Source organism: Notamacropus eugenii, chromosome 1 (genome assembly GCF_028372415.1).
Source record: "Notamacropus eugenii isolate mMacEug1 chromosome 1, mMacEug1.pri_v2, whole genome shotgun sequence".
Lineage (NCBI taxonomy): Eukaryota > Metazoa > Chordata > Mammalia > Diprotodontia > Macropodidae > Notamacropus > Notamacropus eugenii.
In genome coordinates, this window is record NC_092872.1 from 209022298 (window position 1) to 209048348 (window position 26051).

General features: G+C 37.8%; 1 protein-coding gene across 9 annotated transcripts in view; it reads right to left on the minus strand.

Annotated features, from left to right (window-relative positions):
- CPEB3 (cytoplasmic polyadenylation element binding protein 3) overlaps positions 1-26051 on the minus strand; it is a 242138-nt gene that overhangs the window by 190178 nt on the left and 25909 nt on the right. For 6 of the 9 annotated variants that reach the window (XM_072625177.1, XM_072625185.1, XM_072625167.1 and 3 more), the window contains exon 2: positions 18234-19300. In XM_072625177.1, coding sequence (XP_072481278.1) covers positions 18234-19289 — 1056 coding nt within the window. In that variant the 5' untranslated portion in view covers positions 19290-19300. The other 3 variants (XM_072625164.1, XM_072625162.1, XM_072625160.1) reach the window with 3 other exon arrangements.

Sequence of the window (26051 nt, forward strand, 5' to 3'; positions counted from 1 at the left end):
TGTGTGTACATATATGTGTGTACATATATGTGTGTGTGTACATATATATGTGTGTGTATGTGTGTGTGTGTACATATATGTGTGTGTGTGTGTGTACATATATATATGTGTGTGTGTGTGTGTGTGCGCACATATATATATATAGTAATTTTTCAAAAAGCAGATCTGGGGTTGGCAGATAGAGAAGAGATCACAATTCACTCTCAGATCTACCCAACTCTGTTTACCCATTGCTACTGGTCAGGTCACAAGAAGCCACTATCCTTCCTTTATGCCACATCCCTAGCACTAAAGCTCTTTCCTCCTTTCTTACTTTGTCCCCCCAAATCCAGCAATACTCAATGGTAATATAAATTTAGTTTTTACAATGGGAGAAAACAATCAGAAATTTTGGAATACTGATACTTCCAAATTAAACAAATCATTATCTTTCAAGTTTAAATCAATGACACCTTTTTCAAACACCTATTAGCAACATGTTGAACAGTGACTGTTCTGTACCCAGTCTTTTCCTTTCCATACCAATTCTACTTTGGTTCCTTTAAACCACCATAGTCTCTCTCCCTACATGTCTAAGATCCTATTATGTATCTGAGATGTCTGTTTTTCTTTCTTTGTAATTCCAAATCATCTCTCAATTCCACCTACCATCATATCCACTTAATGCCAGTTACACCTGAGAAGACAACAGTATCTGCTCAAAATCAAAAACCCTGATTACTTCTTCCAACATCCAAGACTACAAAAGATGAGTAGGGTTTTGAGTCAGAAGGCCTGGGTTTAAAATGTCTCTTGCTACAATTCTGACAAATTCATTTTACTTCTCTGGGCCTCAGTTTCCTCATTTGTAAAATGAGGGGTTTGGACTAAACTCTGAACTCCCTTTTAGCTATAAATCTACATTTGTAGATATTTGTTTTGCATAATAGGTTTTGTTTTTCTTGCCTTTACATTGGATAGGAGAGAATAGAAAAAGAAATAAAATAGAAATAAAAAATATAATAAATAGAAATAAAATAATAAAATAGAAAAATAATTTTTAAAAAGTCTTTGTGCTTTAACCAAAATAAATATACATAAATCTATGGTTTAAAGATTTCACTTGGTAGAGGTGGTGGTAAAAGTCCTTCCCAGAAAGAAGGAAAAAAGCATGAACCAAGGTCAGGGGAAGTAAGAAAGGAAAATGTTAAGGGGAAAGAAAGAAGCAGCACTTTTTTACTGATGCACAGGGTTCATGTAAAAGAGAAAGAATCTAAAAAGGCAGGTTTGGGTCCAATGTATAGAGAACCAAGACTTGATTCTACAGCAGGGGTGGGGAACCTGTGGCCAAGTTTTGCAGAACAAATACTTTTATTAAAGGGATTTGTTCTGTGAAGTTTGGATTCAAAAGGCCGAACTTGATTACCTGGAGGGCCACATGTGGCCTTGAGGCTGCAGGATCCCCACTCCTGTTCTAGAATGTTTGCATTATAGACAATGAGAATTTTTATGTTTGGAGGTTGATTTGGGCTGATGGTATTTTTGCATGGGAGTGGCAGCATTCAAGGGAAACTTGACAGAGGAAAGTAGATGGCAAAGAGACCAGATAGAATGCTACAGAACAGTCTGGGTAAGAAGTTATAAGGCTCTAAACTAAGATGGCATCAAAGGAAAGATAATGGCAAATGAGAAACCTTTCAAAGGACGACTCAAGAGAATTTGGTGCTTAAAAGAAGCACCCCTGCTTACTCAATCTATTAACATTCTTTTGGCCACACTCAGCTGTCTAGCTTGACTCTATGGTTATTCCCCTCAATATTTTTCTCACTAATATTCTAGACTTCTACATGGGCTGGATTAACAATAATAATACTAGCTAGCATTTATATAACACCTACTATGTGCTCTTTACAAATATTATCTCTTTCACTCCTCTCAACAACTCTGCAAGGTAGGTACTATTATAGTCCCCATTTTAAGTTCAGGAAACTAAGGCGAATAAAAGTTAAGTGACTTGCCCAGTGTCAAACAGTTTGTAAATGTCTAAGGCAAGATTTAAACTCAGATCTTCCTGACTCCAAGTCCAGCACTTTATCCATTGTGCCACTTATTGATGGGATATGAAGACAGAGATAACCTATAGACTGTTTAGAGAGTTTAAAATCCAAGTAAGGGCTAAGAATATACATTTTTGTCTGTAAAGAAGTAGTAGCTGAAATCATACAAAAATGAGTTTGCAAGGTGGGGGGGAAGTGTATATAGAGAGAAGTAGGCTAAGGACAGAAACTTTGGGGGAAAGTCACTTTAAAGTTTCAAAAGGATGATGAACCTGAGGAGGAGATCAAGGCAGGGGGAACTTGCTATCTCTTAAGCAAAGAGAAAGAAGGAGCCACAGGAAAAGTGGTCAAAAGAATCAAATAATACTATAATGAGCGATCAAGAAAGGTAAGATTTAGCAATTAGAAGGTTGCAGTTTAACTCTGAAAGAACAGTTTGAACAGAATAGGAGAGGTAAAAGTCATATTTTAGTGGCTTGAAGAAAGACTGGGCAGTAAGAAAATAGAAATATTTGTGCTTTAATGGACAGAGTAGTGGACTGAAGTCAAGAGGACCTCGGTTTGAATCCTTCCTCAGATACCTTCAATCTGTATAACACAGGACAAGTAACCCTTAGGGCTCAAGTTTCTTCATTTGCCAAATGGAATATATTAACAGCACCACAGGGCTGTAGTGAAGATCAAGTAAGACAATGTTTGTAAATCATTTGGCCAATCTTAAAGTGCTCTATAGATGTTATTGTTATCATTTGGTATGAAAAACTTTTTCAAGCAGTTCGGCATGGAAAGGAAAAAGATGACCAGCCTTTGTTGACACTCTTTCTAGGATAGCAAATTGCCTCCCTTTTCATTATATTCCAAATCTTACTCATCCTTCAAGGTCCAGAAGAAAACAGACATACTTCCGGAAGCCTTCCCTGATTACTCAGGTGAAGTCACTTTCCCTTCTATGACCAGGCACAGAAATAAGTCATACAACCTAGCTCTTGCTTATACACAGTGCTTTTTTCTAAATAGGGTTATAATAATAACACCCAGTTGTGAGCATAAAATGAGATCTTATTTGTAAAGCACTCTGCAGACTTAAAGTGGTATATAAGTATTTAATATCATTAACTTAATTCTGCTTTCTTGAAGGTAGGAACCAGGTCTTATATTTTTGATCCTGAACATAAACTAAGATGCCGGGATTATAGCAGCCCCACTTGAAACACTTGAACTGAACTCTGGTTAACTGACAGTTATCAGATCTACATATTAACAATACATTAAAATGAGTAGGATATAAACAAATATATAGCAACTGTTCACTAAGAAAATGGTTGGTTTCTTTGAAAATTAGTTATATGCAAGTTTATAGGACATGTTTTAAGGAGGAGAATATCATGTCATAAATTCCAATAAACTTTCCTAAACATAACTTAATCTTTTCTTTGATGATTTCACAAAGATTTTACAGATTCCCTGAATCCCAATGCAGAACAGAATGATTCAACTACAGAAAATGTAAAAGAATACACTGAATCACTACTGACCCAATAACACACTAGAATCTGCTTCTGTGGAAAAATCCCTGCATAGGCTAACTTGCCTTCCGTCTTGCTGTAAAACAGCTGGGAACAAAATGTACAAATGCATAACCTTCTCAACAGTATAACATGACTGCCTTCTTGCATATTTAATTAATGTAACAAAAACTAAAGTATCCTTTAACAAAGTTACTTTGTCTTCTTCAGAAGAAAAAAAAGTTCTTTACTGCCTTTCTCTTTCCCAGATACAAAATACTATCATAACTTCTCTATCACTAATAGTGTGTGTCACTCCAGTATCCCTCTCAGCTTCAGCCTACTCTTCAAGGTACCTTTCATGAAGTTTGACTACATAGAAGCATATTTCTCATTTAAGAATTTTTTCCTAAAGCTTTTCTCTAGTCTTCCATTTCACCTTCATCAGAAAATACTTCTGCAAAGAGAATGTTAAGCCAAAATTTTTCTCTAAGCTCTGTTTAATGGTTCACTTTTCAACAGAATTTGAGGCACCAGCAGCATTATTATGTTACATCTTTTATGTTCTGAGATTGAGTTTTATGTAGTGGCCAAATGAATCATCAGTTCTTTCAGAAAATCTCTTCTGTAATAACACTTTCATTCTGGATTATACTGGTTCATAGGTCATACTGGCAGGCAAGAGGATGGTAAAAATATCATTAGACAGTTATACAAGGGTACTATCAGCAATTGGCTAAGCACTAGACTGGTTCTGCTATCAACAGGTAAGCCTATATTTCTAAAATACAGTTTCATCATGTCCTTGACCTCAGTGAATCCAATCAGATTGGATTCTTAACTCTTAAATGTGTGATTACCTATAAAGTCTCTAGGACAATTTTATTTTTCATCACCAAGTTTTATTTTCTGATAATTTGCTTTAGGCTGATTTTTTTTAGCACAACAAAGAATAATTAGTTTAACTTTATTTTATTTAAAACCTAAGCCTTGACTCGATTTCACAAACACTGGCAAAAAAGCTCTACAGAATTGTCCATTTATGGGGCACATAAATATGTAGTAAAAGACCATGCCCTCTTTTCAGGAGTATCAGCTAACATCTAATGAGCCAGCAATGGTTTCAACTGTTACAATGATTTAACAAAAGACGGTTCCAGGCAGGAGATCTTAGTATGCAAAACATCTATTGCCCTCTGTAATGCTGAACTAACAGCAGATGCAGAAAAAATCCTTGGGCTTATAGTGCTTATTTATCTCAATGCCAGTTAAAGAACTAAAGTAGGAGAGAGTCCAACTGCAGCACAGGCAATAATGAATGGGGAAATGCCTCTAAATGCCCTAGGGCTCTTACAACCCTAATTCTGAGTACAGGTCATACTCAACATTTCCCAAAAGGTGATTTCATTTTTCAACAACTCAGTGGTCAATTGATGACTATTTTTTTAGACAAGATATGGTTAATTTATTAATGCTCTTAAAACATTAAAATGTTCCCATTGTTACTCTTTTCAAGACACACACAAATTTCTGGACCCAATGACAATCTTTATGTCTTCATTCTTGGTTTGTTGGTTTAACCCTATTTGAGAGCCATATAGAAGCAAAGAATGACACTGTGTGTTAAAGAACCAATTCCATATTGGTTCATCAATAGTAATACTTTGAGGCAACAGCACTCTTTGCTTCCACTGTCTTTTCTCTACCCTGAACACTCTGCCTCAAAGCTGTAATCAATTTCTCTGCTCCACACGTCTCATCATTTTTATGCTTGTAAAAACTTAACTCTGTTGTGCTACAGTAACAGAGTAATTTTTCAGGCCTGATCTCATCTCTAATATTTTATTAAGGATACACAGCCACATTTAAATCCATTGACTCATGAGTGACAATTTGTTGAAAGTCATAAAGAATGCCAATTTCATTTATTTTCTTGCTGAAGTTCTCCATGCATTCTAATGAACTGGTAATTTATACTATACCATACATGCCCCTTTTCTCAGGAGAAGCTGTTGGGTTTGGGGGTTTTTTTCAAGTTATATAAAGAATCAGATGGTGGCAGAACAGAACAGTAGAAAGGGTTGTTGGATCTGGAGCCTGGGTGTGAATCCCAAGCCTCAGATACTTATGAGTTGAGTGATTTTGTACAAGTCACTTATGGCAATTCACATTTTGACAGAAACAGATCTTGAAGGGAAAGGGGGATAGAATGGGGGCACAGAAGTTGAGTGACCCTGGACAAGTTATCCATCTGACTCTGAGTTGCCTCATCCATAAAATGAGGGAGTAGGACTCAATGACATCCAAGGTCCCTTCTAGCTCCGAATCTATGCCTATGATTTCTAGTTTCCTAGATGCTACAAACTTTAGAAAACTAGTCATATTTTAATTTTGGACTGAGAATTCTATTAAGTAGTCAACTAAGTAATCTTTCCTAATGAGCTTCTTCCCTCCTATACACCAAGAATCCCCACAAAAGTGTGAGTGGATGGAAGATGTCACATTACTTGCTTGCATCTTTACCATACACTACTCTACCTTGCACATCCTAAGTTACTCCTTCGGGTTACTTCACTCTCACTCACTTCAATGATGAGTCATCAACCCACTTCCCTACCACTAGTATCTCCCAGACTTCCCTTCCCCTCAGTGGCAGCACAAGTGCCTTCTTTCTCTATTACTGGGCACCATAGGTACTCCAGAGATGCTGATACTACTTGAGCTCTCTGGAAACTACCTTTGCTACACCATCCTGGTATGACAGAGGAAGAAAAAAACCACAAAACTTTTACACAACATAAAACTATTGGTATGTTATGTTTTGAGTCCATTATGGATTTGATAGGCTTCTATAGTCCAGTGTGATCATTTAGCCACTTCAAAAAGAGGTAGCCTTTAGGAGTAGATAGAAGAACAGACTGGCAGTCAGGAGGCTTAGGTTCCAATTCCAACTCCAACACTTCCTAGGAACCAAGGTTTAGCAAATCATTGAACCATTCGTAGTCTGTAAAAGGTGGACAATACCACCTATAATACTTACCCCTCGTTGAGTTGCTCTGAGGTTCAGATTACAGAACATTTATAAAAACAATTATCATTAATATGTATAACAAGGTTTTGATAAGAAAATGCCTTCAGAGTTTCAATTTGGGATGCTAGGACTAGCTCTCTATCCCTACTACCATAGGGTCAGAGAATCCTCCTGGGCAGATGCTTCATCAAGGTAGCATAATTGAGGGAAAAAGAAATCTGAGAGGTAACTAGTGGCAGGGAGGAGTATTGATGACTCACAAGAGAAGTGGGTGAGAGTGAAGTAGACCAAAGGATGATTAAACTAGGGTTAACCTAATTAACTAGAGTAAAATTATGTATGGTGAAGATACAAGCAAGTTATGTAAACATCTTTGTCAGAATTGGGAGGTAGGGGAAGAGGAGGACACCAGGGCAGCAGTACATCCTGCTATTTTAAACTCCGAGAAACAATTTTTGGGCCAAGTAAACTTCCTGGTCCCCTCTTTTTGTTTCCCAAGGCCCAGCCATCCACCTATCAACTGCCTTTCTATTGCCACTACCTTTTACATCTGTCTAGGATTTCTCCCTTTTTCTAGCTTCTCCAAGAAAATAGGAAGCCATCACAGAGATAGCATTTTAAGTTCTTTTTCTAAGTGTTTTGTACTGCTAGGGAAAAAAAGTGAAAATTATGAAGAAAAATGTCTTCTTCCTATAGCTCTCATGTTCAGTCTTTTTTCAAATAAATCTAAAACAAAATCATACTTATTAATGAAGTAGTATATGTAGGGGGAGGGAGCACTGTGTGCAAAAAATGATCTCATCATCAACTCATATTTCTATCTCATGTTAAAGTTTAAATTAATCTGCACCTGAAAGAATAACCAGACCCAGGTCATCTTAAGCATTATTTCACAAGAACTGAGGCAAGAATGGTGATGAGAGTTAGATTTTAGGTAGATGGGGAATAATGGGGGAAGAGGGAAGAAGAAAGAACTGCTGGAAAGGGGGTAGAGACGAAGATCTGAAAAGGAAGGAAAATTTCCACGGTCCCTAGCTGAGGGAAGTAAAGGATATAAACAAGGCAAAGGATTTTAAGTCAGGGACTACCGGTTCTGGGTATCACTGCTGGGAGGCAATGAATAGAGGTAAAAGCCCTCTATTGCTATGCCTGTGCTAAATAGAATAGGAAAGTCAGGAAAACTCATGCACATAAAACTTATTGCTTGTCATCCAGTTATTTGCATAATTTTTGCTACTTTGACATTCCATCATTCCACATTAACTGTCCAAAAACGATGAAATTGACAAAGCTTCTATAAGCATCTACCATCACTAAAACTAAATAACCAAAAACATACACAAAACAGAAATGGAGTTATAGATGACCCAACTTTTCCATTTCTGAAAGAAGTACCACCATTCACCTATCCCACACCTCATCTCACGATTACCTTCAACTCTTCACAGTCCTTAATTTTCTGCACATCCAGCATTGTTGGACTACCTGGTCAGAAAAGGGAGAAGAGAGGAGGTAGTGTGGTATAGTTCCAAGAACACTGGCTGGGAAGTCAGGAGAACTGGGTTCCAGTCCTAGCCCTTGTCAATCACTACTCATGTGATTTTGGACAAGTCACCTCTTTGGGTGTCAGTTTCCACAATAAGTTTCAGCAAAGTGATCTTTAAGCACCCTGTAGTTGAAATTTTCTGAGTCTATAAATTGCCCACACTAAGTCACAGGCACACTTTGCATGTTTTCAGTGCTTCTCTTTTGTGAATTAATAATTAAAACTAGGAAACAAGGCAAAGGACCTCAACCTGAAGCAGGCTAAATGAGGCTCCCTGACTACTGCAATTTCTCCTGATTTTCCAAAGAAGTAATTCGATTCTTTACAATCAAACCAGTCAACACAGCCTCTTATTTCTTCTTTTACAAGACTTTTTCCCTGTCTTACTCCACTTTTCAATCCTACGTTCAAGTTAACCTTTAAAATGAACTATAAAATCTGATCAACCCTCTTGACACCAAACACTCCTCTCAATCATTTTTAGATAATTTTTTTAGTCATCCATCACTCTGACCAGTTGACATGCATTAACAACTGACCTGCTACAAATTAAAAGAAAAAGACAAGCCACTTGAATGGGATAAATTAATCCCAAAAGAATGGGTCAGTTGCTAACTCAGAAGTAAAGGAGGAGAAATTAATTTACAGAAAGAGAATTAGTGTCCTAATCTTTGTTATATAAGCTGCTCAAAACTGTCAGCAAACAAAGGAAACAGAGAAATACTACAACCTAAAATGCTGCCTCTAAGACACCAAGTGCATCATGCTGCGTAAGGACACAACAAAATGACAACAATACATGAAATCAGATATGGTTCATTTTGCAGAATATGACCAAATGAAGGACAGTGAACTACAAGGAAAAGGTGAATATGCAAGTGTCTCAGGGCCAAAATATGGGAACAATGACATTTTTGTTACTTATTCATTGTGTGATCTTGACCAAAGTTCAATCTTCCAGAGACTCAGTTTCCAATCGGCAAAATGAGGATAACACAGTATTCACACCTCACAGAATTGTGAGAATCACATGAAATAATGGAGACAATGCATTTTGTCTCCTGGAAGAATTCTATAAATAGATATCATAGCCTAAATAGTTTGTTACAATCTATGGGTTCCAGTGGGGGAGTTTATTGGGAGGTGAGGATGATATAAAAAATAGAAATTATCGATAAAAATGTTGAAACTAGTAATAAGGCAGATGTGTGGTATCCAGGGTTCCGTGTCCCCAAACATGCCTTTTTTTTTAAGTATGTTGTTTTTTTAAAGAAAAATCTAAGTAACAAAATGTTCTTTCATCTAAACTCTAACTCTGCTTTGGAAGGTGTCATATTGACAAACTGAGGAATAAAGATCTTTATATAGTTACAAAACAGGGTTAGCATGGCCTAGATCAGAACAAAGTTTCTTTCACTAAGGTACATTACACAAGCAAAACCTTTAAGCCTTAAAAGAGCCCATCTAATTCAACCCAAACTTGAAGCATGAATTCCCCTACAACCACCTCCCAAATAAGTATTCACTTAGCCTAGTTATGGGAAACTGGAGACATTCTGGGAAAAGTGATTCTAGCTCTAAGGATTCTAGCTCTAAGTTTCTTAGGATGGTCTGGAATTGGCCTTTCAGCAACTTCTGCAGTTCTATAGAACTTTCTAGTCTGCCTTTTTGAGTCAAGTAAAACAAATAGCATGTCTCTTCCATGAGGTCTGCAAACAAGAATGAATATCATAATATGTAGCATGATTTGAGAATCCCAAGAAGCAAATGGGACAGAAAAACTGACTCATATGTTCTGTTGTTGTTCGGTTGTTTTAGTCATGTCTGACTCTTCATGATCCCATTTGAGTTTTCTTGGCAAAGATACTGAAGTGGTTTGTCATTTCCTTATCCAGCTCATTTTATAGAAACAAATAGAGTTAAGTGACTTGTCAAAGGTCAAACAGCTACCAAATGTGGGAGGTCAGATTTGAACCCAGGAAGATGAGTCTCCAGGCCTAGCACTCTATCCATTGTTCCACATAACTGCCCCCTCATAGTTACTTTGATTTAATATTGCTTTTCTTTCTCATATCACATAATGATAGGATCATAAATGTATGAGTTTACCTACTTACTACCTGATAAGTACAATGTAAGCTTACTGATTTTGGAAGAAATAAACATGAAAACATAAGAGAACCTATAGACAACTCACAACAACCAAGACAAAAAAACCCTGAAAAGCAACATTTGAACTTCCACATTGGATTGGATCAGGAATTCCCTAAGTATGAGGCATCCCCTAAGAAATTTGTTAAAGGTCCCATACCACAAGTAGCCTCATGCTCACTTATCCCCAGGAAAATTCTCTGGTAGCTGCTATGGCTCTAGTCCTGAAAGTCCTAAGTACAACTCTATATAATAATTCCCGTGGACTGTCACTGCTAAAAGCCAAAATGGCTTTTCCAAAGTAACTTGGTAAGGCCACCTGAGGATGTAAACCTAAGAGGCCTCTGGGTTTGCATCTGAGGCTCCAAAGGGATTGCTACTGTCTGGTAGCATTGGTAATGGTCAGCAAATTTGAGAAATTTGACCCAAAAAAATCAAGTCAGGATATTTGCAAAATCAGTCACCACTACTATACCTAAATTCTGTCCAAAAGTCTGTTTCAATAAAGGCCTTCAGGAACAGCGTCCTATTGTACTGCTAATTCTACCATGAAAATAAGCAAGTATTCATAAGTTGTCTTTTGAAGGAAGGCAATTATCCCTGGGTCAATCCATCATTGAGACACTACAATGTATCTGAGAAAGACACATAATCACCCTAGTATGATTCATTCAACTGACCTTGCCTACCACTACCTGGGTTTGTTTGGTGTTTCATTGAAGCAAGATTTTGCTCTCTTAAACAGAAAATCCTCAATACAACAAAATCCTATGTTCCAAATTCCCAGGCTGATATTAACCAAAAAAACCAAGGTTTTTTCAACCATGTTAAGTAGAGAAAAAATGGTTATACTTGACAGCCTTATGTGATTCCTTGACAATGTGATCAACAGTCACAACGGTTAGCAAGAAAAAAAAAGGTAAACATTACATTTCATTAAAAAAACAAAACAAACAACAAGCCAGCTCTGTTTTACTCTGTATACAAGTAAAACTGCTAAGCCAAAACTAACAAGCCATCCTATACCACCATTCTCAACCCTTCCCAGAAAAAGTCACATGGGTCAGAGTGGGCCACCTGGGAACTTGAATTCCAGTTTCACATTTTCAGGCGAAAGGCTGTTTACTTTTATGCATCTATAGAGATGACGTCTGCTACCACATTTCCTTCCCCCCAGTAATTAGCAGTTGATCCACATATGACTTTAAGATTTACAAAGTGCACTCAATACACTATCTCATTTGAATCTCGTAACAGCCCTTTGAGGCAGGTACAGGCATACCTCGATTTTACTGAGCTTCACAGACATTGCAGTTTTTACAAATTGAAGGTTTGGGACAAGTCTACTGGCTTTCCAGCAGCCTGTGGTCACAGCATGTCCCTATGTCACACTCTGATAATTCTCACAATATTTCAAACTTTTTCATCATTATTATATAGTGATCCGAGATCAGTGATCTTTGCTGTTATTACTGTAATAATTTAGTGGCATCCAAACAGAGCCCATATTAGACTGTGAACTTAATAGATTAATGTTGTATGGGTTCTTTCTCCCTCTCTTCAGATCTCTCCATTACTTGAGAAACAATGGTATTGAAATTAGGCCAATTAATAACCCTACAATGGCCTCTAAGTGTTCAAGTGAAAGGGTCAATTGATGTGGCAAATTTCATTGTTGTCTTATTTTAAGAAATTGCCACAGTCACTTCAACCTTCAGCAACAATCAAACTGATCAGTCAGCAGCCATCAACATGAAGACCCTCTACCAGCAAAAAGATTATGACTTGCTGAAGGCTCAGGTGATGGTTAGCATTTTTAGCAATAACATTTTTAATTAAGGTATGTACATTGTTTTTTCAGACTAATACTATTGTACACTTAATAGAATAGGAGAATGTAAACGTAACTTTTATAGGCAATGGAAAACCAAAAGCTTCATGTGACTCATTTTATTGTGATATTTGCTTTATTGCGGTGGTCTAGAACTAAACCTGCAATATCTCCGAAGTATATCTGTACTTGGGTTTCCATTTTTACGAATGAGAAAGCTGAGATAAATAACTCAACCATGTTCACAAACCAAATAAACGCTAAGGGCAGGTCTGTGAACTGAGGCCTTCTTCATTGCAGATCCAGCACACTATCTACTATGTGATGTTGCCCCTAAGCACCCTAAATTCTTGGTTGTGACTACTGCTAAAACCAAACAGAAAAGAGTTTGATAAATTCTGATCTTGTAACCCAAATTCCCTCTCTAGTACAGTCAAATCCTATTGGTACATCTGAAAAACATGAAAATCTATGGGTTGTCAAAACATTTTTCACATTATCCCATCCCCTAACAGAAAATGAGCATTTAGACCACCCCTCCATGGGAGTCAACCAATGACAGCCAAACAGCTACTCAGGCAAACCAGTATATTAAGATAATAAATTTCTTCATGTCCCTATCTGACAAGAAAAAAAAACTGGTTATTTCATCTAAAAGGTTAAATTTCTAATTGTACATGTTATCATCCTCCTAAGTAAGTGAATGAAATAGAAATTCAGCAAGTTTCCTATCAGCAGTGTCATAATGAATAGAGAAGCTGCCTCTGAGTCTGGAAGGCCAGGGTTCAAGTCCCACCCTTGATACATGCTAGCTATGAACCCATAGGTCAGTTACTTAACCTCCTGATGCCTGTCAGTTAATTCTGTAAAGTAAGTTACCAAGGAATAATTAGCGACAATGAAAATGAAACACAAGTGTGGACCCAAACAAACCTCCAACACAAACACTACTCATTTTTAGCATACTCTTTGTCAAATATTGTTTACACCATCACACTTTTAGTATCCTTTGAGTAACATGAGAAATGCTTTTACATTTCTCTAGCCAATGCTACTTCTAAATACAACCAAGACTGTGTGGACCTGTTCCTAGAACATCGTCATCCACATTCTCCTTGTCTAACACCCTCCACACAAGAGCATGACAGATCTGAAGCTCCTTATTTTACAGTAGCTAAGAAAGCGGATGATATTACCAACTAGAGAAAGTCAAGTCTCCTGTTTTCAATCTAGGTCAAGTTATCCTCATTCCAAAAGGAAATACTACCCTAGATCAATTATATTACTTTCGGAATTAGCAGTAGTAACATGACAACATGGAACCATCAACAAAAAAAATGAGCTGTTTTCCTCACCTAAAAAAAAATCCCAATGACTTTCACTTAAAAAAAAACACTAAAATTTGAATAAAAGGATTTTGCTCCATTGCAAATTATAACCATATGCATTCGCATAACCATATGCAAATTAAATTCAAATACATTTCAGATAAGAAATATAAAACTAAGCTGAATGATTAGAGAAAACAAAGTAAAATTTTTTTGGAGGAAGCCAAAAATTGATTTAAGGATTATAAGAACTGATCTTTAAAGAAGTACTCATACACTGCTATGTGTGGCAAGCATAGAAATTGGAGCTATGATGTCACTGATACACTGAGCTCCTAATATAAGGATTCTGCTACTGCAGAGTTGTACCTTCTCTGCAACTTAGAGTTTGAGAAAATCATCTGAGAGGTTCAGTGAATTCGAGGTCACAGGACCAGAGTGGGTCAGAGATACAACTTCAACATAGGACTCCATGGCTCTGAAGCAAGCTCTCCATCCACTCTAATATGCTAGTGTATATATGCTATATACAGTATAAGATCAAGCAACTAAAATTCTTAAGGCAGGTAAAGGACTTAAAAAAGAAATGCTAACATATATTTTATATGTATTTACATATGTCTTCTGTTTCCATAAAGTATCCAAGAACCAAGTGCGAATGTTATTTGGAAACTCCTTTGAATATACTTAGGGCAATGTAATTTATAATTTGGAACCCAATTGACTTATTAATCTGAATATATGATTCAGTTAACCTATACTTAAAATCCAAATAAAAAAGCTCAAAAAAAAATTCAATTCAACAACACATGTTAAGACCTTATTACTATGGTGAGAGAACAATCAGTTAAGACAAGGTCCTGCCCACTTGGAGCTTACAATCTATTAATAAAATGTATCACAAATACATTGATATATCACACTACCTGATTAGTGCATTAGAGGTTAGCACAACAAGACACTGTGCTGAAAGAGCAATGATTGTTACTGACTGGGAAATGAGAAATCAAGAAAGCCTTCACAGAGTAGGGAATATCTGATTTGGGTTTTAACAGATGAAAGTATTCACCAGGCATAGAAATGGGAGGGGGATATTGCAGGTTTAGCAAATAGCATGATTAAAAGTATAGAGGCAAGAAAGTGGCATACTGGAGAGTTGGTTCTCTTTTAAGAGAAAAACAAGTCTTGGAGATAGGGGAGAGAAGGGAGGAAGAAAAAAAATTTAGAACTCAGAATCTTATAAAAGTGAATGTTGAAAACCATCTTTACATGTAATTGTAAAAAATAAAATGCTATTAAGTGAGAAAAAAAGAAAAAACAAGCAAATCAACAAGGAAACTTTTAAGAGAGATCAGTCTGCTATTACTGCAATCCTTTTCTCTGATACTTAAGTGTTCTTAAGTTAGCTTTAGACAATGAACAATTCTAAAGCACCTTCAAAGAAAGATTAGATTGTGCTAAACACAGGTTTGGAGTTAGTTAACTCTTATAACTAGCAAGCTAGGTTAGGAGTCTACAGTAATTGTCAAATAACCAAAACATTCAGCCAACCAGAACACCCTATTCCCCAAACATTACCAATAAACAAAGTATTACTGTGTGCACAATGACATTTTCTCTTTATTCACAGACTTTCATTGATTGGTCTAATTCCTTTAGACCACTCATTTTACTCCTACTAGTGATCATTATGTCCTTGGTTGCTAGAAGGTGTGGAATCTTACACAGAATTATGAAGAAGTCCTTAAACACTGGTGTAATTACACGCCTTGGGATGGGGTCCAAGGTCAACCAGCAATCATAATACAGTATGATTCCAGTGTATAATATGTTAATTTAAAAAATGAAAACAAACAAAATTTTTTATATCACTGACAAAGAGAATGTTTTTTAAATTACATCATCTGATGCTGTGATGACCTTCATAAGTCATTCAACCTTTAATAGCCTCAATTTCTTAATCTGTAAAAATGCTTTTCTTCATATTACAGTTTGAATAAGTTGATGCCTACAAGCATTTCCAAGCTTAAAGATCTGATTTTCTTTGAAATCATTGAGATTTAATAGAAAAACATTAATAATCTATATTTTCTAGTAATAAAAAGTCACCATTGGGACCACTTAAAATACTTTTCCCTTTGTTTTAAAAAATTAAATACTTCATATAATCCAACCAATTAAATGAAAATATGCATGTCTGATGATGTTAACACTTTTTAGTTTCATTTTCCTTTTTTTTTTTTTTAAACTAGGCTACAAACAAGTTGATGATTCTGGTTAACTTGTATCAAGCCCAAAGAAAGTCAGTTAATAATCCCTCTACCTCATACAACCCAAAAACCATTCATAACACAATTGTGCATTTTAAGTAGGAAGGAGGTAACACGACCTTAATTAATAAAGCTTTTCATAAGGCCAAAAAAAAGTACTATTTAGCTTTTCAAATTATAAACAGTTCTTGGTTATTCAGAAACACATTCTCTTTCACACACACTCTCTCTCTCTCTCTCTCTCTCACACTCACACACTCTCACACACACACACACACACACACACACACACACTCACATTCACATAGACTCACACCCTTCAGTATTCTACTACTCAAGAGCAATGAATGGACAGAAGAAAATCAGTCCATTTTGCCACTTATTAGGAGCTCTGAGAAACTGTTTGCTGAGACGCAGATGGCAATCCCAACAGACTGGCTAAAATTAGGTTTAGGCATTTGCAGGGGTGGTGAGGGTGGGGTAGATTTCATTGATTGAGCTATTCCTGTTTTCCAAGCCATGACAAATTATCAGGATTAGCGATATTCACATTCAAGTATTCCTAAAAGATATTGCCAGCTTCAATCCTTATCCCAGATTTTCCAAAGGGAGTGGGGGTGAGGGGAGGATCAATAACTAAGGTGAATTTAAATGCATATTCAAGATGCTTTACTTAAAAAAAAAAAAACATGAACAAATTATGGACTTTAATTTTGGGACTACATATTCAGACATAGAAAACAAAAGCATACAGTAAATGTGTAGTTTTCATTATATGTCAATGAAAAATGGAAAACCACCATAACTGGCAAGTGCACGAGCTGAATTAGGGGGAGGGGGAGAGTAGAGAGGAAAAAAAAAGCAGGTCCTGATTGAAATATGGAAACGTTTTTTTCCTGCATGTTGAGCCCCACAGGCTCATTTGGAAAAAAAAAAAAAAGACTTCAGAAAGCATCTATCCCTTCCCTTCTTTCAGTGTTTGCCAGGCTGACACTTGGCTTGCAGTTTCCATGAGCTTCGAAAGAAAAAGATTAATTCTTTAAAATCATCATCTCCCTTCTTGTCATCCCAATCCATGTATAGATATACCAACTTGAAGCCCAGTGATCTCAGGCCCTCTGACATGGAGGCCATTCAAAAACAAATAAGCCAAGCACTTTTTCAAAATAAAGAAGCAGTAAAGGGGAAATTAGGTAAACCAAGCCCTTTAAACACCCCTTATCAGCTGGTTGGTTCAGCTATCTTCCAGCAATGCTCACAGCGGTTTCTGCTTCATCTATTTGAATATTCAAATTAAACCCTTTCCAAAAACAGTCCCTTATTTCTATCCTCATCTCTTCGCTTTGTAATTCAGTTTAGAAGCTTATATCCATGTCCATTTAAAAGTACCGGGCAAGTGTTTGCCTGAAAACCAAAAAACACAGTAAATATTCACCTTTACGGATCAAAACTGTGTTCTAACCACTCCCGTGGCCCTGAAAATTATTAAAAGGCAAAATAAAAATGCCAATAGTATCATTCAACCTTTCTGTCCAGGCAGTTCTCTGGTTTCTTCACTGGTATTTAACACCAAAGCATGAGACTAATTTTTCATTAAAGTTGCAGAGCTTTTATTTTCCTCAGTTTCAAATGTTGTAATTGATCTGCATTGTCTTCTTAAATAACAAAACTGGTGAAGGACGCTGCAGCTTTAAATATTTCAGTGCTAGCTAAGAAATAGACTCCATTGCAATATGGCTCTGAAGGTCGTGTCCTATGGTCTCTTTTTTGGACAAATATACTAAATGACATCTAAGTAATTCTTAGGGGTTGCCTCCCTAGAATTTCCACTTCATCTTCCCCACACTGCAGCTGTATTTATTTAGAATCTTAAACTCCTAATTTTCTTGGCAGGAGAGATAAGCTGATTGCTACTGATTGCTATAAGGTACTCCAGTACCTTACCTAGACACAAACACATGTGTTCACATTAGTTTAATTGAGCATATGCAACTATCTTAAAAGGACATCTCCCAATGGTTGAAAGCCTCTTCAATAGTGAAAGCAGGAAGGGCTGGGCATGGACAACTTTGAGCCTGCACTGGCATCCCTGATTGCAGAACTGAAATGTGTCCCTACTTAAAATGACAGGAATTCCATACCGCTTAACCTCGAGATAGTCTGGCAACCTTGCGGTTCACTTTTTCAAAAAACTTGACTTCCCTCAATGACATCAAATAACATCCAAATCCACAACGAACAAGAGCTTAAGAGGGAGAGGGTAGTAGCATAGAAGAATCACAGTCGACTGTCCTCGCCCTGAGATGTACGATGCGTTTATGTAATTCCTTAAACTACCGAAATGGTTTTCACATGAGGACAAGACAGGGTAAACGAGGGTCATGGGCAAAGAAAAGGGACCACGACATGTAGCTGGTAACGTGAGATACATGCAGAACACAAAGCCGGGCAAAGAAGCCACTGCACTCAGGGAAGGGGAAAGAGGGAGGGGGAGAGGAGGAGAAAGGTATGCGCAGGTGCATTTGGAGTTATTACCTGAAATGGCAACAGATTGTTACCATTATCGGTCCGAAAAGCATTATCCTCCATCCAGGATTTGGAGGTGAGAGGAGCCGCCCGGGGGAACTTCGGAGGCGCAATCACATTGCTGGAGAAGGGTTTTTTGAGGGGGGAGATGGGATTAAGAGGAGACGGCACGCCGACCCCGACTCCGACCCCTACGCCGACCGCCCGGCGAGGGTCCCTGCCGGCTTGCAGCCCGCCCCAGGGATTGGAAGGGGTGCTCCAGGCGGCGTTCTGGTGGTTGTTCCAGCTGGAGGACGACGACGAGGCCGAGGCCGACGACGGCTTGCTGGTCATGATAGGCTGATGGCTGTACGCCGCGGCGTTCCTTTGGGTGTAGGACGCCTGGTTGGGGCTCACCGGCGACCTGCGCTGTTGCTGCTGCTGCGCCTGCTGCTGCGGCGGCGCCGGTGGCTGTGCGGGTGGCGGCGGCTGGGGCTGTGGCGGCGGCTGCTGTTGCGGCGGCGGTGGTGGTGGCTGAGGTTGAGGGGCCGGCGGCGGCGGTGGCGGCGGCTGCTGCTGCTGTTGGTGGTGCTGAGCCTGCGCTAGGCCGATCTGCGGGGAAAAAGTGCCTCCGAAGACCGGGTTGACGTGGTGAGGGAAATTCTGAAAAAGCATGGTCCCGTTGACGGGGGTGATCCCTTGGAAAAAACTGTCCTCCACGGCGTTCGTGGTGCCTGTCGACCAGGTGCTCCCGAAGGAAGGGGACAAGGACGTGCCCGGCGCCGCGGCAGGCTCCTGCTGTGGAGGCTGGTGGAAACTCAAGCCCGGCAGGAGCGGAGATTCCATCTGCATCTTCTCCTTGCTGTTAGGGTCCGTCGAAGAAGTCGCTGCCGCTGTTGTTGGATTGAGACTCGTCACTGGGCTGCTGTCCTCGGGCTTGGGGGTCTCTGAGGAGAGGGGCGTGGAAGAAGCTTCCGCTGCGTTTGGCTCTTGCTGCTGCTGCTGCTGCTGCTGCTGCTGCTGCTGCTGCTGCCGTTTCTGCTGAGGCTGGGTTTTGCTTTTGTCCATCAGTAAATCATCCTGCATGGTTTGCGCAGCTGAAACGGGAAAAAAGAGAGGCGTGTTATTATTAATGGGCTCATCAATGCCACTAGCAGAAGCGGTGGGGTACTTCACTTGAGAAAATCCAGTGCCACTGCCACTAGCCAATTGCAATGCAAATCCGTAATCTCCCATTTAGAAGCCCCAGTCTGGCAAGGCGGGGGGTCACGCTAGAGCTCTAAAAATATGGTTTTAGCAGCTTCACCCTTTCTGGTGTCTTGGCTCCTTTCAGTGTTAGTGAGAGATGTGCTTATAGGACACAGATATACAGCAATTTCGCCACGTCTCTTTTCCCTTCACCGGAACTCAGAGCGCTCACCCTGCAATGAGAAACTGATTCTGGTTCCTGTTTTTTCCAAGCACCACCCTCCCCCAGTTATTTGCATACGTCAATAAATACTGCTGCGTCCTTCAGCAAGGTTAAAAAGACACCAGTCACTACACTCCTTTCCTCCCCAACCCTTCCCCTGCTTGAGTACTTTAAAGGAACAGGAGTCTTGTCCTTGATTAGCAAACTACCTTCTAGCTTTTGTAATTGTTTCATTTAGCTGCAAAGAACCACGAGGGGAAAAATCTTTGCATTTGGTAAAAGAAGCCTCAGCTGCACAATCATTCTTTGGTCTTTACTGCAGCCTACTCCATTTTGTTAGGAACCTTAAAAGCAGTCATTTTTTTAAAAGGGGGGAGGGGAGACTAACATTAGCTAATGTGCAATTCTGTTTGTCCTTCATTACTCTGAGAAATGTATACATATATATTCTATATACATATATTCCTGTTAGTTTTTTTTCAATACTACTAATTACAACCCAAGGTATTCTTTCTAGTGAGTTGTTTCAGTTTTCAGTATCTGTCTTCGAATCTCTTTGCAGAGTAGAACAATGGTTCCCGTCAGATTTAAGGTCAAAAATTAGAGTAAAGCTGTGAGATCAGTATTAATCCCTATGAGATTTTTAGTCAGACAATCAGGGCAAGTTTTGAGTCCTTAAATTCACACTATCAAATTCTAGAATAAAACATCATACAACTGGTATTTACAGTGGAGAGACTGGGATACTAGGGGTCCCAACAAAACTTCAACCAAAAAATGAACTAAAACCAGAAAAACACAAAGTCCTTTATGTCTCTACATCTTGATGATGGATATTGCTTTTGCCAAAAGAGCTTCTCTTAGCCCCATATGGATGATGTGGTATTTTCCATTTCACACAAAAGAAATACATTGTTTACTTTCAAAATATTCCTGAATGCTTAAGGATAAAAAAAGTCATCATTCTAAATATGTGGATTTTGTATATACTATTCCCCAGCTTCTGTGTCAGTCTGTATTGTTAATATTCATAGTCTAAGTATTTTTAAATTTATGCCTATGAATTTCACATTATGCCAAAGCCCTATCAAATATCTGGGGAATTTGCATGTGTATGAGGTCAAACATATAATGATTTAGATGATGATTCAGTATTAGAACAAAGATATTGACATATTTAGTACCACAGTTTTAATTATTTTCTTCTACCCACCTCACAGCACTATATATTTTTGGGCTGACATTGTTATAATTCTGCCAATAATTGTAGGAGCAGCTTTCTCTGAACCAAAGTATTTACATATACTGACTATTTGCCTTGGAACAACATTTTGGTTTAACAGGAAAAAAAGGATGAAAAATTGAGAAACTATTATCTTAACTATAAATAGAAATAGAAAGGTTAAAAGTAATGCACTATTCTATTTTAAGAATACCCTTTAAAAGGCTAATCCAGGGTTCTTTTTCTAGGTGAGTTTCATACACACAAAATGTGGAGGGAAAAACTTGACACCCCCTTTCCTTTGTCTCCCATTCTTCCCCCCACATGTCATATGACAGATTAGTATCTACTATCAATTAAACACACAAGTAATTGTATTTTATTCCATCTTAGCCTAAAAACAATTACTTTAAGTAAGTATCATAAAATGGGAAAGTTTCCCAGAAGGAACACAAAAGATTTAGATGTACATATCACCAAGTCCTGCTGCTAACCAGGGGATGGTCATGAAAAAAGACCTCTTGACATTTATTTGGGCAATGCTGCAGTAAACCTGAAGACTCAAGAATCTGAAGAGTTTCCAGAGAGCTAGGATTTTTATTATGATAACCACATCATCATGGATGAAATTGTGAGCTCATTTCATTGTAATTTTAATATCACTTTGCTTTGTGTCTTCTTAAAATGTCCATTGTATATGTGTTTTTCAATAGTGATTTTAAATAAAATATTCTAAGGGGAAGAGGGACTGTATCATACCCCACCCAAAGCAAAAAACTAATAACCTAAAAAAATCAATTGTTATTGATGATCAGGAGGGGGTGGAGTGCCAGTATTACGTATTTCTTTTCTCACTACTGCTTAAAGGTACACATTTTACTGTCAGCATAAATTCAGCACTATTGTCAAGGTCAAGACCTACCTTTACTAAAAATTGCCTGTCAGGACCAGAGGTGGACACTGAATTAAGATAACATTTACAATACTATTTCCCGATGTCTCTCAATTACTCTTGGTGCTAGTATTTTGGGCTCATTTTTACAGCAAAGACCTGGAAATATATAACACCATCCCCCACCACCCTAACAATACTGTCTTCTTTTGCATGCAGTAAACGACAGGCTCAATCCCCGAATTCTCATTTAGCAGTTACCTTTGAGTGTCCAGCTTTTAAGGATCGATAAAAATTAAAGTGTACAGTATTTATTTTTCTTCTTTCGGGTTGATTATCTGACTGCTCCGGCAAAAGCACTTTGACAACTGGAAGACTAGAGGGCATGCGCACCCGAGGAACTGTGGGGACTGGAGTCTGTGGCCAGCGCCTTGCCGGCCCGGCACGTTGTCAAGAAAGGAGGAGAGTTCACCAAGCCAAGAAGAAAACAGTTGTACCCTGATCTCTGTAGTTAACAACTAACCTAAATTATTAGTTGCAGAAATGAACTGGGGACGGGGGAAAGGAGGAGAACTGATTAACTGAGGTTAATTTAGAAGGAAAGCTAAAAGGATCTCTGACAATCGGACCTAGAATTTAAAAAAAAAAAAAAAAAAACAACCCAAAACAAAAAACCAGGAGAGCTACCTTAAATGGAATCAACCCATAATGACTGCCATGAGCATATTGCTATAACGAGATTAAATAAATAACCCTAGATAAAATAAATAAAGCACTAGTAAGTCTGGCTTCATTTCTCAAGGAAACCCTATTTTTAAATGAATTGAGTAACAATTGTAGAAATCATGGCAAATACTGTTACACGTTTTTCAGTTAAATCTGTGTCCACGAAAAATTCTCAGGTATATATTTACCATGATTTCTTTAAACCCGTAATGTAAATCAATGCACAAACTATTACTTTACAAAATTGTACAGTCTAGCACATACTAATTACTTAATAAATGCTTGTTAAATGAATCAGCTTGGCAACTCAATTTACAGTTGAAAAAAATGAAAGCTTTTCTTACATTAATACAGCAATAATCCAAATCAAATTCAGAATATCAGTGTTTAACAAGATCCCAGGATATCAGATGAAATGTAAAATAACAAAAGTTAGGTTATTTAGTATTTTACTAAATATCATTCAAAGGATCAAAGAATACAAGATTTAGAGTTCAAAGAGCCCTCAGAAGCATCTAGTTCAATTTTTTTATTTTACAAATGAGGAAATTGGGGTCTGGAAAGGTTAATCTGGCAACTTGCTCAAGGTAATACAGGTCTACAGTGTCATTCTTATGCCAAATTTTGTTAGAGGTCTACCAAGTGGTGTGGTGGGTTTTTTTTTTGTCTTTTTTTTTTTTTTTAGAGGGGGGAAGCCAAGGCAATTGGGGTTAAGTAACTTGCCCAATGTTACATAGTTAATAAGTATCAAGTTTCTGAGGCTGGATTTGAACTCAGATCCTCCCGAGTCCAGGGTTGTTGTGCACCTAGCTGCCCCCAGCAAGTGTTTTACATGCAAATCATTTAACGCTCATGTCAGTAGTCTTCTGTTGTTACTACCTCCATTTTACAGAAGAGGAAACTGAGGCTGAAAGATCAGATAACTTGCCCAGAGTCACAGAGCTGATATCTAAGGAGGATTCAGACCACAAGTCTCTCTGATTCTAGAACTAGCTCTTTATCCACCATGCCAAGCTGTCAAATGCACCTCCAAAGCTTAGCTGTCTGGTTTAGCAAGCAAAATTGTAGAGCCATAAAACACTGCATTCATGTACTATGGCATACTATTGTCCAGTGGGGTTCTAAGAACGATGGTTAAAACCACAGCTTACAAAAGCAGTAGCAGGATATTTATTATTTCCTGTGGGTTTTGGTACAATGCCAGTTGGGGGGAGGGGGAGTCTCAGTATATAACAGTTGATGACAACACTGATTAAATCTGAAGTTTATAACCCTGCGTCAGCTTTAATTACAATAACTTCATATTTTCCTTTCCTTCTCAATTAGTACTGTAGCACTACTCCCATAGACCATCAACTTAGAGCATTCCTAGCAGATTTTGTCTTATTCACCAAAAAAACTAAACTGGAAGGTGTTGGGGGTTTTTTTAGTGGCCATTTTGAATAAACATTCTGCAGGAGTGCTCATAAGCCTCTATAGAAGAACCAATATGCTTCTGGGCACTTCACTTACTCCACCAATATTTACTGTTCTTATACTTGGTCCTACTAATCTGATCCCAACCTACCTTTCCAATCTTATTTCCTACTATGCCTCTCAATGTTCTCTTTTTCAGCCAAACTGGTCTGGAATATTCTGGTCTCAGCACTCTTACCAAAGTCATATTTGTCCTTCAAGGTTTGTAGGTCAAATCTGTCTTCTTCCATAAAATCTCTCAAAACTACTCCAGCATTTGGTGGTCTCTTACTTTTTTGAACCTTTGCATCTACTGACTGTGCAATTCCTTTGACATTCTTCAGATGCTATCTTGTGTTAGGTGTCTGTGTCTAAACATAAATGTATATTATTTATAAATATGTCTCCTTGAGTGTAAGGTCCATGAGATCAAGGTTGATGTCTTTCTCTTTGTACCCTCACTGCTCAGCATAGTGCCTCCTACATATCAAGTCTCAATTAATGTTTGCTAATTTATAATCAAGGAGGCAGTTAGATGACTCAGTGGTTACAGCACTGGCCCTGGAGTCAGGAAGATGTGAATTCAAATCTAACCTCAGACATTTACTAGCAGTGTGACCCTGGGCAAGTCATTTAATCTCTGTTTGCCTTAATCCAATGGAGAAGGAAATGGTAAAACACTCCAGTATCTTCACCAGGAAAACCCAATGGAGAGTACTGGCATGCTGTGGTCCATGGGGGGTCACAAGGGGTCAGACATGACTGATTGACAGAACAACAATTTATAATTAAGATGTCCTAACACAAGTCTTTAAGGAATTATGATTTTTAAACGCTGTGTATGTGTATACATGTGGGGATTGCCATTATTTACCTCTATCTACCAGAATAAAGATAAAATATTCAAAAAGAATAATACACTAATAACATGATTTGTCAAAGAAATAACACTATGAGAAACTTATCTTTCCTCACTGTCCCTGTTCACCAAAGCTGCTGTACTGGGGAAACAAAGTTGTCCAAATGATTTTTTAAATGAACGACTGAAGGATTGACAGTAACACAGTATTCATCCTGCATTGCCAAGGCAAAAGTTGTTTCACAGAGGTGAATTTTCCAAATCAACTGAAGCTTTCCTCTTTAAACAAAAAAAATCATTTTAACTTAAAAAAATGGAAAATTTTCTAAGCTATTTTAAAAAATCCCTTTTTTTATTAAACACGATATACTGAATATAACTTAGGACTTGACGGCAGATCTGAAATGGAACCCCTCTATTTACCAAATAAAAGTCCAATGTCCTCCATAATTTGGCTCCAATCTACCTTTCTTGAGTCTTATTTCAGTTTCCACCCCTTCATTTCCTCTACATTATAACCAAAACTAGCTAGTTGCCAAGCACTAAAAAACATCCTGTGCTTTTCTACTTTTGAGCAGTTATTCATATGCTGTTCCCTATGCCTGGAATGGCCCTCCCCATCACCAATGTTTTGCTTACTGACATCTTACCTGTCCTTCAAGCCCAATTCAAGCAACACTTACTTCTTATTAAAATCCCTAACTCACTTAACTGAAAATGATCTCTTTCTCACTTGATCTCATAATACTTAGTACTCCACTTGTGCATTTATATTCTAATGCAGTAGTCTCCAAACTTCATATAGCAAATCCCTATTTTATAACAACCAAAAGACACAACCTCACACACTTCATCAACTCACATTTTGCTCAAATAAAATTAAAGCTGTTATGATCTCTATAACAAAAAAATTTTAACATACAATTTAAAAAAATAACACACATTGATTTGTTAATAAAATTCTTTGTAAACCTTATATTTATAGCATATAAAATAATAGCCATACTGACAATAGTAAAAGCATTTAAGTTTTGCAAAGCACTTTACATATGTTATCTCATTTGATCATATCAATGTAATGAACAGTCTTGCTTTATACAAGTAATATTCTACCAAAAAATGGTACCATTGATTATATTATCATATCATATTCTGCATTAAAATATTATTATAGCTGAAACTGGTCTCAAGAGGTAAAAACATCAGCAGCCTCCACCATCCTAGGTAGGCTCACTCCTTTTAAATCTGAATCAATTTCCCATGACTGTGGTGCTGATGACTAC